The sequence below is a fragment of the Oncorhynchus nerka genome, linkage group LG18 (assembly GCF_034236695.1).
Source record: "Oncorhynchus nerka isolate Pitt River linkage group LG18, Oner_Uvic_2.0, whole genome shotgun sequence".
Taxonomy (NCBI): Eukaryota; Metazoa; Chordata; class Actinopteri; order Salmoniformes; family Salmonidae; genus Oncorhynchus; species Oncorhynchus nerka.
The window spans coordinates 18,559,589-18,579,057 of NC_088413.1; the positions used below are offsets into that span (position 1 = coordinate 18,559,589).

General features: G+C 43.2%; 1 protein-coding gene across 1 annotated transcript; it reads left to right on the forward strand.

Moving 5' to 3' along the window:
• The first annotated feature begins 125 nt into the window (after positions 1-125).
• On the forward strand, positions 126-17,655 carry LOC115116406 (uncharacterized). The gene is made up of 6 exons (XM_065003306.1): positions 126-733; positions 11,033-11,169; positions 11,883-11,979; positions 12,226-13,433; positions 15,917-16,229; positions 16,542-17,655. The coding sequence occupies exons 1-6, from the start codon at positions 451-453 to the stop codon at positions 17,609-17,611; spliced, it is 3,108 nt and encodes a 1,035-aa protein (XP_064859378.1). The 5' UTR covers positions 126-450; the 3' UTR covers positions 17,612-17,655.
• Positions 17,656-19,469: the final 1,814 nt, after the last annotated feature.

The following is a 19,469-nucleotide window of genomic DNA, read 5'->3' on the forward strand; positions in this document are numbered from 1 at the left end:
AAAATTATTTACAGTAAACGTAAGAACAAACAAAGTTTTTCTTCAAATAAATGTCGTCTACTCTCTCCAGTAAGGAGCGTTCCAATGTAGATTGTCCCACTACCCGATTCGTAGGTCTGTTTCCGGAAGTCCTGTTGTTTTGTGGATGCTTTTTGTGTTGACTCTGTAGCTAGTTAGCTAACTACCATAACATTGTTTTCTCTCAATACCTCTGGTATTTATATTTATTCGAATAGCTTCATATACAGTAAATGCTACAACTTAAATCTCGAAATGATAAAAAATGCTATTAGGACCGCCATGGAGAGAGACAGTAGCTAGCCTGCTAACGTAAGCTAGATAGCTTCCTAGCCTTTTGCTAGACTGGATCGTAACACTGACTCACCTGAACAAAAGTAGCTAAACGTTACCAACTCTTAACTGTAGCTAGCTACACATAGACAGTTTGCTATGATGTCTGAAGCCATTGTAACCTTCCAGTCTCAGCTCTCCGGAGTCATGGAGACGGTATTCAAGGCTGCTATGTACGAGATCACCAGGCTGGTGGAGGATAGCTTCCTCAAGGAGGTGTCCCGGAGCCGGGAGCAGGTCGAGTCACTGAAGAAGCGGCTGCAGTTGTCGGAGAACAGACGTAGGGATGGGGACAGAGAGGTCGGCCGTACGGGGAAGTGTGCGGACTGTGGGAGAGCTGACGAGGAAGCCGAGGAGAGAAGCTCTGGAACCTCACAGACAGGTGACGAGAGAGAGAAATCTGAAGACAGTATACAGTGCTTTTAGAAAATATTCATACCCCTTGATACGTTTTCCACATTTTGCTGTGTTACATCCTGAATTAATGGATTAAGTTCACATTTTTCTCACCCATCTACACACAATACTCCATCATGACAAAGTGAAAACATGTTTTTTTTAAATGGTTGCAAATACAGGTTATTAGGTTATTGTCCTGATAAAAAGAGAATTCATCTTCCAGTGTCTGGTGGAAAGCAGACTGAACCACGTTTTCCTCCAAGATTATGCATGTGCTTAGCTCCGTTTAGTTTTTATCCTGAAAAACTCCCCAGTCCTGAAAAATAACACTTTATATTCAGGACAAAAAGTGAATTGCTTTGCCAAATTCTTTCAAGTGTTACTTTAGTTCCTTGTTGCAAACAAGATGCATGTTGTGGATTATTTTTGTTCTGTACAGTTCCTTGTTGCAAACAGGATGCATGTTGTGGATTATTTTTGTTCTGTACAGTGCCTTGTTGCAAACAGGATGCATGTTGTGGATTATTTTTGTTCTGTACAGTGCCTTGTTGCAAACAAGATGCATGTTGTGGATTATTTTTGTTCTGTACAGTGCCTTGTTGCAAACAGGATGCATGTTGTGGATTATTTTTGTTCTGTACAGTGCCCTGTTGCAAACAAGATGCATGTTGTGGATTATTTTTGTTCTGTACAGTGCCTTGTTGCAAACAGGATGCATGTTGTGGATTATTTTTGTTCTGTACAGTTCCTTGTTGCAAACAAGATGCATGTTTTGGATTATTTTTGTTCTGTACAGTTCCTTGTTGCAAACAAGATGCATGTTTTGGATTATTTTTGTTCTGTACAGTGCCTTGTTGCAAACAAGATGCATGTTGTGGATTATTTTTGTTCTGTACAGTGCCTTGTTGCAAACAGGATGCATGTTGTGGATTATTTTTGTTCTGTACAGTTCCTTGTTGCAAACAGGATGCATGTTGTGGATTATTTTTGTTCTGTACAGTGCCTTGTTGCAAACAGGATGCATGTTGTGGATAATTTTTATTCTGTACAGGCTTGCTTCCTTTTCACTCTTGTCAATGAGGTTCGTATTGTGGAGTAACTCCAATGTTCTTGGTCCATCCTCAATTTTCTCCTATCACAGCCATTAAACTCTGTAACTGTTTTACATTCACTCTCGGCCTCATGGTGAATTCCCTGAGTGGTTTCCTTCCTCTCAGGCAACTGAGTTAGGAAGGACGCCTGTATCTTTGGGTGTGTTGTGGAAATGACCACTAAGGACCCCAACATCAAGCTTAAATACATTTGTTTATTCAGGCCAGCGGAGAGATTACAGACAAACAGCACTTTCTGATGAGGTATTTCCCCCTCAGCATGTTTATACTATCAACTCTTGTTACACAAAGATCGCCAAATACATTGTGTCTCAGCAAAGTGTTTTCTCCCAGAGACCGCCTGCTCAGGAAGAAAACACCTGGCAACCACAGTCTGGGTATTCAGCCAATAATTCCACTCCCGCTGAGCTGACCTTGTGAGAGTGTTGAAACCAATGAAAACATGGCACACGTAGCTCTGACTTCAGGTCTGACATTCAACACATTCTAAACAGCTGTTGAACTGATAACCAACTATTTCCGTTGACAATTCCCCATTGACAATTAAGTCTAGTCCTCTCGTCCTGTCGTCCTGTCATCCCCTGCGTTGTGTATTTATCTTCAAAATATTCTTATAAGAGCAAACCTCAAATACCCTGTCTGTCTATGCAGCAGGTAAAACATGTATGATAAGTGTGAGAGACTGTAAGCAGAAAGAGACAGTCAAATTCCACTACAGGTGTATTGTTACACCATCCAAAGTTGACTTAATTACTTCACCATGCTGAAAGGAATATTCAATGTCTGCTTTGTTTATTTTCCCCATCTATCAATAGGTGCTTTTCTTTGTGAGGCATTGGAAAACCTCCCTGGTCTTTGTGGTTGAATCTGTGTTTGAAATTCACTGCTCGACTGAGGGACTTTACAGATTATTTGAAGTGTTGGGTACAGAGAGGAGGTAGTCATTAAAAAAAGATTGTTAACACTGTTATTGCACACAGAGCGAGTCCATGCAACTTATTATGTGACTTGTTAAGCACATGTTTACTCCAGAACTTATTTAGGCTTGCCATAACAAATGGGTTGAATACTTATTGACTCGAGACATTTCAGCTTTTCATTTTGTAATAATTTGTAAACATTTAGAAAAACTATTTCATTTTGACATGATGGGTTATTGACAAAAACAAAATCTATATTTAGTCCATTTTAAATGTAGGCTGCAACACCACAAACTGTGGAAAAAGTCAATGGGTGTGAATGCTTTCTGAAGGCACTATATACAGTAATATATTGGTTATTGAACTACAGTAAGTTAAGTGGATTTACACCCGATAACAGATTTACGGTAATGGAAATACATCATTGGTCGCTGATGGGTACTACACAGAAATGCATAATTATGGATATGATTGTCATTCTCTTCATGGTGATGTATCCTGAATAGGTACACAAAGGTAGAAATATGCAATATCATCCATTGCATGTACACTACCGTTCAAAAGTTCGGGGTCACTTAGAAATGTCCTTGTTTTTGAAAGAAAAGCAAGTTTTAGTCCATTAAAATAACATCAAGTTGATCAAAAATACAGTGTAGACATCGTTAATGTTGTAAATGACTATTGTAGCTGGAAACGGCAGATTTTTTATGGAATATATACATAGGTGTACAGAGGCCCATTATCAGCAACCATCACTCCTGTGTTCCAATGGCACGTTGTGTTAGCTACTCAACTAGTACAAAGAAGGCAAGTTTTATTGCTTCTTTAATTAGAACAACAGTTTTCAGCTCTGCTAACATAATTGGAAAAGGGTTTTCTAATGATCAATTAGCCTTTTAAAATGATAAACTTGGATTAGGTAACACAACGTGCCATTGGAACACAGGAGTGATGGTTGCTGATAATTGGCCTATGTATTCCACAAAAAATCTGCCGTTTCCAGCTACAGTAGTCATTTACAACATTACCAATGATCATACTGTATTTCTGATCAATTTGATGTTATTTTAATGGACCAAAAATGATATTTTCTTTAAAAAACAAGGATTTTTCTAAGTGACCTCTAACTTTTGAACGGTAGTGTGTTATTCTATTGAGCTCCGCCCCCAAACAAAACCAAATTTGATTGGTCCGGAATGGCCGAAATCTGAACCAATCATAGACGTCTATGTTTCACAGGTTTTGACATCATTACACCACAGTAGAGTTCAGTACAGTAAAGTATCGTATTTTTTTATTTAACTAGGCAAGTCAGTTAAGAAAAAAAATCGTATTTACAATGATGGCCTACCAGAAGGCAAAAGGTCTTCTACGGGGACAGTGGCTGGGATTAAAAATAAAATAAAAATATAGGACAAAACACACGTCACGACAAGAGAGACACCACAACACTACATAAAGAGAAGACAACAACATAGCATGGCAGCAACACATGAAAACACAGCATGGTCGCAACACAACATGACAACAATATGGCAGCAGCACAACATGGTAGCAGCACAAAACATGGTACGAACATTATTGGGCACAGACAACAGCAGAAAGGGCAAGAAGGTAGAGACAATAATACATTATGTGCAGCAGCCACAACTGTCAGTAAGAGCGTCCATGATTGAGTCTTTGAATGAAGATATTGAGATAAAACGGTCAGTTTGAGTGTTTTTTTGCAGTTCGTTCCAGTCGTTAGCTGCAGTGAACTGAAAAGAGCAGCGACCCAGGGATGTGTGTGCTTTGGGGACCTTTAACAGAATGTGACTGGCAGAACGGGTGTTGTATGTGGAGGATGAGGGCTGCAGTAGGTATCTCAGATAGGGGGAGTGAGGCCTAAGAGGGTTTTTATAAATAAGCATCAACCAGTGGATCTTGTGACGGGTTTACAGAGATGACCAGTTTACAGAGGAGTATAGAGTGTAGTGATGTGTCCTGTAAGGAGTATTGGTGGCAAATCTGATGGCCGAATTGTAAAGAACATCTAGCCACTCGAGACAACCCTTGCCTGCCGATCTATAAATTACGTCTCCGTAATCTACCATGGGTAGGGTGGTTATCTGAATCGGGGTTAGTTTAAACTGCAAAACCCTTACGCACCACTGCACTTTGTATACCAGGGTTGGCCTTCTCTAGTCACTCGTAGGCTCAGTCACTGGTATACTTTTATTTACAAAGCCATTTTGGGTTTACTACCTTTTTATTTGGGCATTTTTATTGTTCAGAAATCTGGTGGGTACTCTCTTCGTTCGTTGGACCTTATCCTGCTAACTATTCCAAATGTCCCAACTGAATTTGGTAAAAGGGCTTTTATGTACTCTGCGCCATCGTCTTGGAAAATCTTACAAAATACTTTTAAGCTGAGAGAACATGTCCCTGTGTTTTTAAATCACTGATGAAGGATTTTGAGGCTGATTCCCTGACCTGTCAATGTTTTTAATTTGCTGTTTTTGATTTTGTTATACTCTTGTGAATTCAATGGTTTTTACTAGATTACTTGTAGTTTTTCACTTGGTGCTGCCTATCTTGGCCAGGACGCTCTTGAAAAATATATTTTAAATCTCAATGAGCCCTTCCTGGTTAAATAAATAAAATAAATAAAAAGTTTGGCAGCTGTGATGAAAGAGGAGCGGTTATGATAGAGGAATCCAAGTCTGGATTTAACCTTTGCTTGCAGGTTTATATGTGCTGAGAGAAGGACAGTGTACTGTCTAGCCATACTCCCAAGTACTTGCTCTTAACCCTCAGGGGTCGTAGTAACACCTGTGGGAAGAGGGGCAATCTTCTTGCCAAACCACATGACCTTTGTTTTGGAAGTGTTCAGAACAAGGTTAAGGGTACAGAAAGCTTGTTGGACACTAAGAAAGCTTTGTTGTAGAGCATGTAACACAAAATCCAGGAAGGGGCCGACTGAGTAAAAGACTATCATCTGCATATAAATGGATGAGAGAGCTTCCTACTGCTTGAGATATGTTGTTGATGTAAATTGAGAAGAGTGTGGGGCATAGAATTGAGCCTTGGGGTACTCCCTTGGTGACAGGCAGTGGCTAAGACCGCAGATGTTCTGACTTTATACACTGCACTTTTTGAGAGAGGTAGTTAGCGCACCAGGACAAAGACCCCTCAGAGACACCAATACTCCATAGCCAGCCCGAAGGAATGGAATGTCTACCGTATTAAAAGATTTGGCCAAGTCAATAAAAATAGCAGCACAACATTGCTTAGAATCAAGGACACTTGTGACATAATTTACAACCTAAGGTTGCAGTGACATCCATAACCTGAGCATATAGAATCCCAACACTTTTGATAAACATGGCAAAATAGAAATTGGCCTATAACAGTTAGGATCAGCTAGATCTTCCCCTTGAAATAAAGTAGGCACCATGGCTGCCTTCCAAGCAATGGGAACCTCCCCAGAGAGGTGAGAGAGGTTAAAAAGGTCAGAGATGCCCCTATCATCGCAAAGAACATCTACCTTAAAGAAGAAAAGGTCTAAACAATCTGAACCAGATGTTTCTCTGGGGTCAAGTTTAAGGAGATCCTTTAGCACCGCGGTCAGCCTGCAGGGAGAAACTTTGTAGCGGGGCAGGGGGGAAAGAGGGAGGAGCATCAGGGACAGTCACGTTAGAAGGGGTGGGAGATGAGGAAATCTTGGACGGGCAAGAAGGCATGGCAGAGTCAAATGGGAATCCTGACTTAATGAAGTGGGGATTAAAGAGCTCAGCCATGTGCTCCTTGTCAGTAACAACCACATCATCAACATTAAGGGACATGGGCAGCTGTGAGGAGGAGGGTTTATTATCCAGGTCTTTAATTTGCCAGAATTCATTGGGGTTAGACCCACAGAGAGTGAACTGCTCCTTAAAGTAACTAACTTTGGCCTTCCTGATAGCCCAAGTGCACTTATTTCTAACTTGCCTGAACGAGAGCCAGTCAGCCTGAGTATGCGTGTGCTGAGCGACGATTTGCCAAATGGAATTCTTGAGGTGGAATAACTCTGCCAGATCACAGTCGGACCAGGGACCGAACCTGTTTTCAATTCTCATATTCTTTATGGGCAAGTATTTGTTAACGGTACCACTGGAAAATATCAAAAAAAGAAGGTCCAAGCGTCTTCGACAGTGGGGATCAAGCTGATTCTACACCAAATTACAGAGGCCAGATCATGAAGGAAGGCTTGCTCATTCAAGTTTTTTAGCAAGCGTCTATGACAAGTCAGGACAGGTCGTTTCACTGAACAGCCATTACGAACACAGGCTGTAAAACAGTGATCACTAGGGTCATTACAGAAAAAAAGACAGACGGATACCTATCAGGATTATTTGTAAGGATAACATCAAGGAGAGTAGCATTTCTGGGTGTTTCGAGTCATACCTTGTGGGATTGGTAATAATCTGAGAAATATTTAGGGAGTCCCATTGCTCTAGGACTTGGTCAGGTGGTTTAAGCATGTCCTAGTTTAGGTCACCTAGCAGGACAAATACAGACTTAATGTACGGGACAAGGAGAGAGCTTAGGGCATTTAGAGTACAGGCTGGTGTTGATGGTGGACGATAACACCGAGCAACAGTCAACAAAGTGTTATTTGAAAGTTTTTAATGCGTAAAACCAGCAAATCAAATTGTTTGGGGACAGACTTGGTGGAGACAACCGAGCACTGAAGGTGTTCCTTGGTAAAGATTGCCACTCCACCACCTTTGGAAGATCTCTCTTGCTGAAAAAGGTTATTACCAGAAAGGTTAACATCAGTTTTCAAAACATTCTTTCTTAACCACGTCTCAGTAATGACCATCACATCTAGATTGGAGCTGTGAACCCACACTTTCAACTTATCAATTTTAGGTAATAAGCTTCTAGTGTTAATGTGCAGAAAACCCAGGCTTTTACGAGAGCAGAATTCAATGAAGCAGATATCAGAATTGGGGCTAGCAACAGTAGATGGGTGAGGGTGTACTGTACATGCACATTTCCAGATATAATCAGCAGGAATACAATCAGGGCACGGCAGAGGACAGGGAGAGCTCTTCAGTGTTGATTTCATAACATTTGAATTTGCATTAGATGGCAACAAGATCATATTGTACAGCAATTTCATCAGGTAACATGAATACAAAGCTGGTGAGAGGTGGTTAGAATAGTACAGTAAATTTAGTACAGTTAGTTAGAATAGGATGGCAGGCCAAGAGTCCGTGTAACCAATAGAGAGTCAGAGTCCCGAGTGTGGGAACAAAAAGACTGTCCCACGGTTGGGTAAACAAGCAAGTTCATAGTCAACAAAGCACGCAGGAGTCATGAGGCAAATAGCACAAAGCACAGGTGATAAATATTTATTTATTTATTTTACCTTTATTTAACTAGGCAAGTCAGTTAAGAACAAATTCTTATTTTCAATGACGGCCTAGGAACAGTGGGTTAACTGCCTGTTCAGGGGCAGAACGACAGATTTGTACCTTGTCAGCTCGGGGGTTTGAACTTGCAACCTTCCAGTTACTAACAACTTGGGGCTAGCTATTGTAAGTTCAGAGTCACTCACCTCAACAGTGCATGTGCGCTGGAGACAGGGCAGGGCAGACGGTGAACAGATCGCCAGGTGGAATCCAAACAGCAGTGCAGCAGGCAACGGGAGTAGGTGTCACACACACTTGGGAGAAGCTTTTTTTGGGAGACAGATTCCTTGTAGAAAATCCCAGCTAGATAGCTGACGCAGCTAGCAAGTCACTCTCCGTCTTTTTCATGTGGAAAAGGAGGTCGTTAGCTAGCTATTGTTACTTTTTTTATTCTACAGTATAGTACATTATACTAATCTAGTCTGCTCTACTGTAGTGAAATGTAATGTACTGAACTATGCTCTTTACTGTACTGTTCAAACTTGTGAAACATAAACGTCTAGGATTGGTTGTAGATTTGGTCATTAGAATAATAGCCACCAATCATGGACGTCTATGTTTGGGCCAAATCAAGGTTGTGGATGTTGAAATTATGGCCGGACCAGCCCCCAAAACGACTTCTGTGGACAGTAAAATCAAGGCCAGGGCGGATTGACCATATTTCAACTGCTTTTCCATGTCCATGGATGCCCGGTGTCGGTCGGTGTTTAGAGGGTGAGGATGTTGGTTTCAGTAAATGGAAAGAGAGGGCGCTCATGGGTAGGTGTCAGTAAGAGCCGGGAGAGGTAACAGAAACTGGAAAGAGAAGAGGCAGCGACTGAGAGGGAGGGGTTGTCCAGACTGTTTACACACTTGCTTTGACCACCAGACGACAGAAAGATAGAGAACAGTTATGAGCTGAGCATAACACTATGTCAGTAGAAGAGAGGACAGTAGCAGGAGATCCTATGAGCTGAACATAACAGTATGCCAGTAGAAGGGAGGACAGTAGCAGGAGATCCTATGAGCTGAACATAACAGTATGCCTGTAGAAGGGAGGACAGTAGCAGGAGATCCTATGAGCTGAACATAACAGTATGCCAGTAGAAGGGAGGACAGTAGCAGGAGATCCTATGAGCTGAACATAACAGTATGCCAGTAGAAGGGAGGACAGTAACAGGAGACCCTATGAGCTGAACATAACAGTATGTTAATGGAAGAGAGGACAGTAGCAGGAGATCCTATGAGCTGAACATAACAGTATGCCAGTAGAAGGGAGCTGAACATAACAGTATGCCAGTAGAAGAGAGGACAGTAGCAGGAGATCCTATGAGCTGAACATAACAGTATGCCAGTAGAAGAGAGGACAGTAGCAGGAGATCCTATGAGCTGAACATAACAGTATGCCAGTAGAAGGGAGGACAGTAGCAGGAGATCCTATGAGCTGAACATAACAGTATGCCAGTAGAAGAGAGGACAGTAGCAGGAGATCCTATGAGCTGAACATAACAGTATGCCTGTAGAAGAGAGGACAGTAGCAGGAGATCCTATGAGCTGAACATAACAGTATGCCTGTAGAAGGGAGGACAGTAGCAGGAGATCCTATGAGCTGAACATAACAGTATGCCTGTAGAAGGGAGGACAGTAGCAGGAGATCCTATGAGCTGAACATAACAGTATGCCAGTAGAAGGGAGGACAGTAGCAGGAGATCCTATGAGCTGAACATAACAGTATGCCAGTAGAAGGGAGGACAGTAGCAGGAGATCCTATGAGCTGAACATAACAGTATGCCAGTAGAAGAGTGGACAGTAGCAGGAGATCCTATGAGCTGAACATAACAGTATGCCAGTAGAAGGGAGGACAGTAGCAGGAGATCCTATGAGCTGAACATAACAGTATGCCAGTAGAAGGGAGGACAGTAGCAGGAGATCCTATGAGCTGAACATAACAGTATGCCAGTAGAAGGGAGGACAGTAGCAGGAGATCCTATGAGCTGAACATAACAGTATGCCTGTAGAAGGGAGGATAGACAATGATTTCCCAATGTAGCCAATTCAATTGGAGTATCTAATTCTGATACTGATTTGGTAACAGAATAACAAGTTTTAATCACTTAATAATTCAGAAACAAATTGATATCAGTAAAAATACAAACTAATTGGTAGGTATACCATTACTTGTAACTTCTGTGAACTTTCATTATCCTCCCTCATGAGGGAGAGAAATTAGAAAATATATTAAACATATGTGGGTTTTTGGTTAAGGAATTACAAGGTAAAGTCTCTTAAACTGACAGAAGGCAAATCATTTCTCCAAAACTAAATATGTGTTTATTACTTGACAGGGGTCTTTATTTCAACAGTATTGTGTTCTGATGTATTTCTGATACCTTAAGACTTTTTCCTGCTAGATGTTTTTTAAGACCCCTTTTCTGTCTTTTTTAATCGAAATCCAAGCCTTTACTCAGGCTCATTTTTTAATGGAAAATGGTTGAGCAGTATCTAGGCTTTCATTTCCCCCAAATGGAGACTTTTAACTTTCATTTGACATGTTCCTATGGACTTTACATGTTGGTGCTCATGGGTACTTTTACATGGAAATGGCCATATGGAGGAATCACTCTGAAGATGGGCTGCTGTAATGTGTACCTTTTATACTTTGGTGATCACTGATCAGACAGTATTGGTTTAAGAAAGGAGTCAGTCATGGGTGGTGGTGGCATCTTAATAAGATGTTTCCTTTCCTTCATCTGATGTGAGGAGACTCTATTATCCACAATGTTACTTACCTTTTACTCCAAATGAAATGTTCTCTTTGTTTACCTGTGGCCAGGTGTGGAGAGGGGGCGTGGCCTGAAGCAGGAGAAAATACAAGGGGAGGAGTGGAGCAGCTGTGGGGGCGTGGCCAGGGAAACAACCTTCAATGATCTGGAGGAGGCAGTGGCCACCAGCCCTAGGAGAACCTCTGAGGTAGGTAGGGGACTGACTAAACACATGGAGGCTGAGGCCACCAGCCCTAGGAGAATCTCTGAGGTAGGTAGGGGACTGACTAAACACATGGAGGCTGAGGCCACCAGCCCTAGGAGAATCTCTGAGGTAGGTAGGGGACTGACTAAACACATGGACGCTGAGGCCACCAGCCCTAGGAGAATCTCTGAGGGAGCTAGGGGACTGACTAAACACATGGACGCTGAGGCCACCAGCCCTAGGAGAATCTCTGAGGTAGGTAGGGGACTGACTAAACACATGGAGGCCACCAGCTCTAGGAGAACCTCTTGTATCTAGGGGACTGACTAAACACATGGAGGCCACCAGCTCTAGGAGAACCTCTTGTATCTAGGGGACTAAACACCTTGGAAGAGTGGAGGGTGCAGTGTTACAAAATGCTCAGTTAGAAATATATTTTAAAGAACATATTAGAATTGTGAGGAAGAATTGGGCAGCCTTTTTCAAACCTCTCCTCATATTTGAACTGTTACAGAACTAAAACACCTGATTCAACTTGTCAACGAATCATCAAGCCTTTCACTACTCTAATCAGGTATGCAAGTTCAGGGCTATGACAAAGTTGTGAGATGTCTGGGGGTCCCTGAGGAGAGTTCTGAATAGAGAACCATCATGTCAGCTCTATTCAATCACTGTCAGTTTATCCATCATTTAGTCAGAATCATTTGTTCTTCCAGTCCACAGAGGTCGGAGGTCAGAAGCTGGACAGTCTGCTGAAAGAGGAGGCTCTCCACAACACTGAGCTACAGGAGAGATGGGAGTTCTGCCTGGATGGTGAGTCAGGAGTTTACAACAAACATAACAGACAATAGCCAACCTTAATGATGATGAGAATGATAAGGAGAGTAACTTATAGTAAGTATGCTGTGTCATTTCAAATGAATTCATTGTTATACATGTAAAGTCAACTTGAAACTGTAAGTAGACATTTAACATTACAGTTACTCTACTACCGTTTCTAGTAATTCTAATGTCTTAAATATTAATGCTTCTAATGCCTCATGTCCCCTGTGTTTTCAGGGGCCGATGGTTCAGACGTCTCGGGGCCCAGTAAGAGTTTTATTCAGCAGGATCTACAGCGGTGCCAGGATGACTGGGCTTCTGGTCTAGACCAGCATCCTGAACCACCGGGCCCCGAGGGAGAGCCAGAGGACCCCACCGACCCTCTCTACCGCCCTCGTTACAGCATGGAGGACCTTGGGGGCGCCTTTGAAAAGTCTGGTTACAGCGGTGATGGTGGGAGCGACCATCTTCTAGACATGGAAGGGCTGGATAGGCTTCCTGGTTCTCCTTCTCGTCTGGGGGCGCTGAGCTACGGAGCTGTGGGTCACTACCAAGTGAACCTGGGGAGATCTGAGGGGGGAGACCATCACCATCGCTCCCACATGCCTCGCCCCCATCAGAGCCGGAGGGAGCAGGTGGGGTCGCCAACGCCATCCCCCCACCCGGAGGTGGGAGACCGGAACTGCCTATTGATAAACGAGGAGGGGTACCTGCAGGACTCCAGTGTCTTGTACCCAGAACACGGTGTCCCAGAGTCAGGTAGCAGAGCCGGCCACAGGGGGCTAACCTCCATCCACTCTGGAAGCTCAGCCCACAACAACAACACAGAGAGCCTGTATGATGCCGCTGACGACTTTGGACTCTCTCTAAACCTCAGAGATCGTTCACAAGAGCAGGTAACAGGAGGAGGGGGGAGGCGTCATGCCTGCAATCAATGTACAATGACCTTCCCAGACTTTGGTTCCCTCAAGGCCCATAAGCAGACACACAAAACTGGTAGAGAGTCAGGGTCTGGGCCTCCGTACTCCTGCACCCAGTGTGGTAAGACCTTCACTCAGGCCTGCAACCTCAAGGTCCACCAGCGGGTCCACCAGGCAGAGGGACTCCACCTCTGCAGCCACTGCGGCAAGGGCTTCACCTCCTTCTCCGACCTGAAGAGGCATAAGTGCAGCCAGACCACAGACAAGCCCTACTGCTGCTCCATCTGTGGGAACAAATTCAGTCGGCTCTGGAACCTCAAGCTGCATCAGCGCATTCACACGCAGGAGAAACCCCACCGCTGCACTATGTGTGACAAGAGCTTCACACGCGCAGACATTTTGAAAGTGCACCTGCGCATCCACACTGGGGAGAGACCTTACTGCTGCGCTGTGTGTGGACTCCGCTTCAAACGACTGGACCATCTGAAGTTGCACCAGCGCAAACACAGGCCAGATCTCCTGAACTGAATAAAAAAACAGTTACATTTTTGTTCATATCTTTAGCATATGCTTTTATCCAAAGCGACTTACTTTTAGTGCATTCAACTTAGTTGGTTCGTTATTATTTTATTTGACATTGAGAAAAAATGTTTTTTGATCAATTGTTTATTAATAAGGACATTGAAAATATGAGCTGTTGGAAATATAACCATGTATTGAATAAGAATGTATGCCTTAAATGATACATTGTCTGTGAATTGTCTGTCATAATGACCATGCCAACCTACCAAACATTAGAATAATACTGCTTTCATGAAGTCTGCAGTGGTGTAAAGTACTTAAGGAAAAATATTTTAAAGTACTACTTAAGTAGTTTTTTGGTGTATCTGTACTTTACTATTTATGTTTTTTACAACTTCTCCTTTTACTTCACTACATTCTTAAAGAAAATAATGTACTTTTTACTCTATACATTTTCCCTGACACCCAAAAGTACTTGTTACATTTTGACAGGAAAATGGTCCAATTCACGCACTTATCAAGAGAACATCCTTGGTCATCCCTACTGCCTCTGATCCGACGGACTCACTAAACACACATGCTTTGTTTGTAAATTCATGGCAGAGTGTTGTAGTGTGCCCCTGGCTATCCGTAAAAATAAAAAATAAAAATTAAATTCTGCTGTCTGGTTTGCAAAATATAAGGAATTTTAAATTATTCATACTTTCACTTTTGATACTTAATTACATTTGAGCAATTCCATTTACTTTTAATACTTAAGTATATTTAAAACCAAATACTCTTAGACTTTTACTCAAATAGTATTTTACTGGGTGACTTTCAGTTTTACTTGAGTCATTTTATATTAAGGTATCTTTACTTTACCTCAAGTATGACTTTTGAGTACTTTTTCCACCACTGCAAGTCGGAAACTGGGAACCTCAGAGTTCAAATTAAGTTATTTGCATAGAGCTTCCAATTGGTTGATTTTGATACTTTCCAAGTGGGAAACTTGGGTATCATCTTTCTACAACGATTTCCAAGTTGTACATTTTTGAGTTTGTTAGTTCCAACATGTCATGAATGCAGCATATGCCTCATGTCTTCTGTTCATCAAGCTTGCTTTCTACCACAGTCACTACCCATACTGTAACCATGCATTTTCTTCCTGTACATAATACTTTGTTAACTGAATGAATTGAACCTGAATTGCCGTAATTGTCTTTCATGTACAATAAATATTTTGCTTCCCATGTAGTCTGTGAATATATCATTCCTTAAAGACGTGCTACTGACCTTTGACGACTACTAAGTATTTTTTAAACCTCCCGCTTTGGGCTGGATGTGTCAATCTGTAGTTCATAGATGCAAAATCTATGATCGAAATTACTGTCTAACCTCAATTAGACACAAAATCCCTAGTTTGAAGGTGACTGTTTTTTCTGGAAGCTGTGCTGGGCCATTTTCCCTAACATTCTCAACACATGCATAAGCCATATAGCAATTCGAGTTTAGCCAATGAGCTTCAGTCCCCCTGCCATTTGAGTGACAGCTAGCAAGATGCACACACAGCAAAGCGAGAGATCAATGACATGGTGACAAATCTACACATATGTGATGTAGTACGCAATTATCGGATCCACTTTTGGCTCGTGAGGGCTACTTTCAGAACTTCTTGCTAAAGTGCACAAAGTACCGGAGAATCCCTTTAATTCCATTGGTAAATATGTTTTTAACTATTTGTATAGCTTACAACTATATTTTCATCATAGATAGACGAAGTGGAGTAATTATCGAAGTAATTCTCTACCCCACAAATATGTAAAATTTCGTCGCAAAAAGGTTTCACTTGTTCTATTAACGCGTTTCATAAAACGTTCCCTTACCATGCGGACGTTGATCACGCAGGGCCACCGTACAGCAGAAGGATGACGTGCGATTGAAAACAATCGAATTTCCGGAATCCATCGTCGATTAGCATGTTTTTTTTCGTTTTCTTCAATTTAAACAAAAATCTGGAGACAACTACCCCATGTTCATGAAGTGCTGTCAGCCTTTTGGTAATAACGTTTTTAATCAATAGTACTGTATGTTGCAAAATATTCCATTGTTGACTTGTAACAAGGCTTGTACCAGTATCATGTTAGCTAGCTATTTTTTTAGCAAGCCTGATACGACCCCATTTTTGTCTGATACCTTGTTTGTTACCTAGTCGAATTTTGCGATGTGACCGTTTTATTGAACCTATGTTGCACTCTTCTGCGCTGGACGGTCTTCGCCACTTGGTTGTTAGCGAGCTGGAGGAGCTGTCACTCTTATTGGTCAGAGAAACAGATACGCGATGTGTCAGTGATAGACATGGCATATTTCTACCCACTTATTCTGAATAACAGGGCTTTCTGAAGAGATTCACTTTAGGATCACACACACACACACACACAGTCCTGACTTGCTCCCACAAGCACAGATGTTTGGTGCAGATCCCACTGTGAATTGATCTGTGAAAAAGACACACAAGCAGTATGTCGGAGAACCTCGTCCTCACCTTCCAGACCCAGCTCTCGGGAGTCATGGAGACGGTCCTAAAGTCAGCCATGTATGAGATCACCAGACTGGTGGAGGATGGCTTCCTGGAGGAGGTAAGACGTGGTCAACAGGAAGTGACACGGAGCCACCAGGAAGTGGAGTCTCTGCGGATCTTGCTGCAGCGGGCAGAGAGTCAGCTGAAGGATGTCAGTCAGAGGGCCAGGTGTGGAGACTGTGGCAGGACAGATGTCTACAACGAGGAAACAGACGACAGACCTCCAGGAATACAGGACAGTAAGTGGGGGCTTCCTTTGAGTCACAAAATACTTTTAGGTATAACCAAGGGGTAAATGGTGAATGTGTAGGTATTGCAACTGTTTCCAAAATGGGTTGTTTCTCCCTATGACAGTTCCTAAATAGCTATGCTCATCTACCACTGTTCTTTCCCAGCCTAAGGTTGGTTCCCACAACCACAATATAACCAATTAGCCTATACTTTTCAAGACATACTTTGAGTTCAGGGGGTGTATGTTATGTTGTTGTCTCATTAGTAGTGCTTTCATGAGTTGCACACCGTAGCAAAACGTTTTGCACCTGTCTCCCCAGGTGTGCTTCTGCTGAGCGGGTGTGACCTGAAGCTGGAGGAGGAGCCAGAGGTCAGGTGGAGAAGCTGTGGACAGGAAACAGTGGAGTCATCACAGGTAGCAGCTAAACCAACTCCTCCCACTCCTCCAGCTCCCAGTCCTTCGCTGGTAGGCAGTGTTAAGGAGGAGGAAGGGGAGGAGGACATGGAGCCGTGGAGAATCACGGTGGCCATACAGCCGTCTGCAGCTCACACCTACACAGAGGTGCAGCGGGACTCAGACACACTCGTTCAGAGTACACGGGACTCTATTGGGTTTCCCTCTGCTGACCCAGAGGTCCAACAGGTCACCCAGACACCCAGACTAGCAGGGCCATCTCAGAACCAGAGCAGAGGACCCAGCAATGACAGTGACAGAACGAGGAGTAGAGCCTCACCGGTGTGGATAGGCCATAGAATATTAGACACGGATACTGACGTTCACAGACAAGGTCAGTCGAACCTACGACTGGTAAGAGAGCCTCTGTCGTCCTCTGAATCGGCAGAGGCGAAGCAGCTAGCTAGAGATTTCGCTCCCCCAACCAATCCCAGCACAGCGGGGGCCTCTGTCTCCTCCTCCTCATCTGGCTGTCATGTCTTCAGCTCTCTAAACTACAGGATTCCTTCCAAATATAAGCCCAGCGCTCAAACCCTGCCGCGCATGAGAGTATACAGGGATGCTGCCAAGCGGGGCGGCTACCCAATGTACAACAGGGGGACCGCCCAGGGAGGGCTCACCTCCTCCCAAACACCAACCCAACAAGGGAACCACCAGCATCACCACCCTGGGAGGCTGGCCCTCCGCTGCCCAGTGTGTGGTAAGGTCTTCCCCCATCCCAGTAGCCTTAAGGCCCACCAGCAGACCCACACGGGGGAGAGGCCGTTCATCTGCGCCCTGTGTGGCCGGAGCTTCACTAAGTTAAGCAACCTGAAGGCCCACCGGCGCGTTCACACTGGGGAGAGACCCTACAGCTGCTCGGACTGCGGCAAACGCTTCACACAGAAATGCAACCTTAAGAGGCACCAGAGGATTCACATGGAGAATGATATATGATGTGGGCGGGGAGGAGTGTGTGTGTGTGTGGGGTGGAGTGTGTGTGTGTGGGGTGGAGTGTGGGTGTGGGGAGGAGTGTGGGTGTGGGGAGGAGTGTGTGTGTGTGTGTGTGGGGAGGAGTGTGTGGGTGTGGGGAGGAGTGTGTGGGTGTGGAGAGGAGTGTGGGTGTGGGGAGGAGTGTGGGTGTGGGGAGGAGTGTGGGGAGAGGAGTGGGTGTGGGGAGGAGTGGGTCGGTGTGGGTGGAGAGGAGTGGGTGTGGGGAGGAGTGTGGGTGTGGGGAGGAGTGTGGGGAGGAGTGGGTCGGTGTGGGTGGAGAGGAGTGGGTGTGGGGAGGAGTGTGCTCCAGGGGTGTTGGTTGTTCATTTGACCCATGTTATTGCATAAATATTATATAGTTTGTTATTCCTTTATATCAATGCTGTTGATATGAAGTTAGACATGATGTAGGATAGATAAGCTGTGTTTTCCCCATGGTATTGTCTACAGTTTTTATAATAATGTATAGTCATTTGCATTTCTATAAGTGAATTGAAGTTTCTCTAGACCTTGTTCTCAGATGAATGTTCTACCATAGATGGCTAGTGTGGTAGCTAATCAACGCTTGTCTTTTAAAATCTGAGCACATGACAATGCTCTATCCATGTTCTTCTGAGTGTCCCACATCAAATGTAGGCCTATACAACATGGAATGGAATATGTATACCCTATAAAATGTAACATAAAAAAAATACATTGGTCAATGAACAGTGGCTGCTGAGTGAATAAGGTCAATATTGTTTGTGAATGGAGATTGTTTTTGTATGAACTAAGTGGATAAAAAAAATATCTTTATGAACAAAGATTTTAATGAGAACATACAGCATGGTTGCATCGTGAAATCAACATCAAAGCTGTGCACTGTTCCCATTGGAAGTATAACATACAAGGGATGGATACAATAGTTTTATTTTAGAAGTAAATGGGGTGACTGAAGAAATACTTTTGGTCTAAACTAGATACAGGGCTAGGATTTGTTTGTGGTTTTTAAATCCAAATTAAAGCAGTCAAGCGTGTTATTTTGTGTCCGATTTCTGTCATTTATTTGATTCAGTACTGTGTCGGGTATATTATCTTCCCTGGTGGAGTTATGCTGGTACTACTTTTTCTACTTTTCTGGTCAAAAGTAGGGGATAGGGTGCTATTTCACTGACCAGGACCCATAGGGCTCTGGTCAAAAGTAGTGCACTATATAGGTGATAGGGCACAATTTTGGACTCACAAAAACACATAAACAAGCATTTAAAGAGACTACTACATCTGGTCCTGCAAACAGACCACTCTGGGACAATGCTGATTGTGTAGTTTGTGTCCACAGTATTAAGTTAAAGGTAGGCTCTTTTATTACTACTGGTAAATATAACATTGTTAATACGTTTTCAGTTGTGATGAGAAATGTGCAGTGTAATGTATATCTCTTGGAAAAATAATGTACACGTTCCAAAGCTTAGATGCTGCTAACGCTTGACAGATCTTAAAACGCCTGGAAAGGTATTTAAAGTATCAGCTAACCACATCATACGGTATGTTACAGCAATTTGTCAGTCGACGACACATTCAATGACGTGGCACGCAACTATTGGTTGTTGCGTCGCCTCGCCTTAGCTGTGGAACAGGACCTAAGATTTCTACTTCACTGTATATATAGATATCCTATGAAATTACTAGATGGGCTCTGTCATGATACTGCAAAGTTCCAAACGGGGGCCAAATGGCAGCCATCTTGGTCAGGGAGAAATCCAAAACCAGTCGAATTGAAATGAATGGCAGTAGAGGCATACAGTAGGTGATGCATTTCCTGCTTTTACTTCAGCAAGAAAAT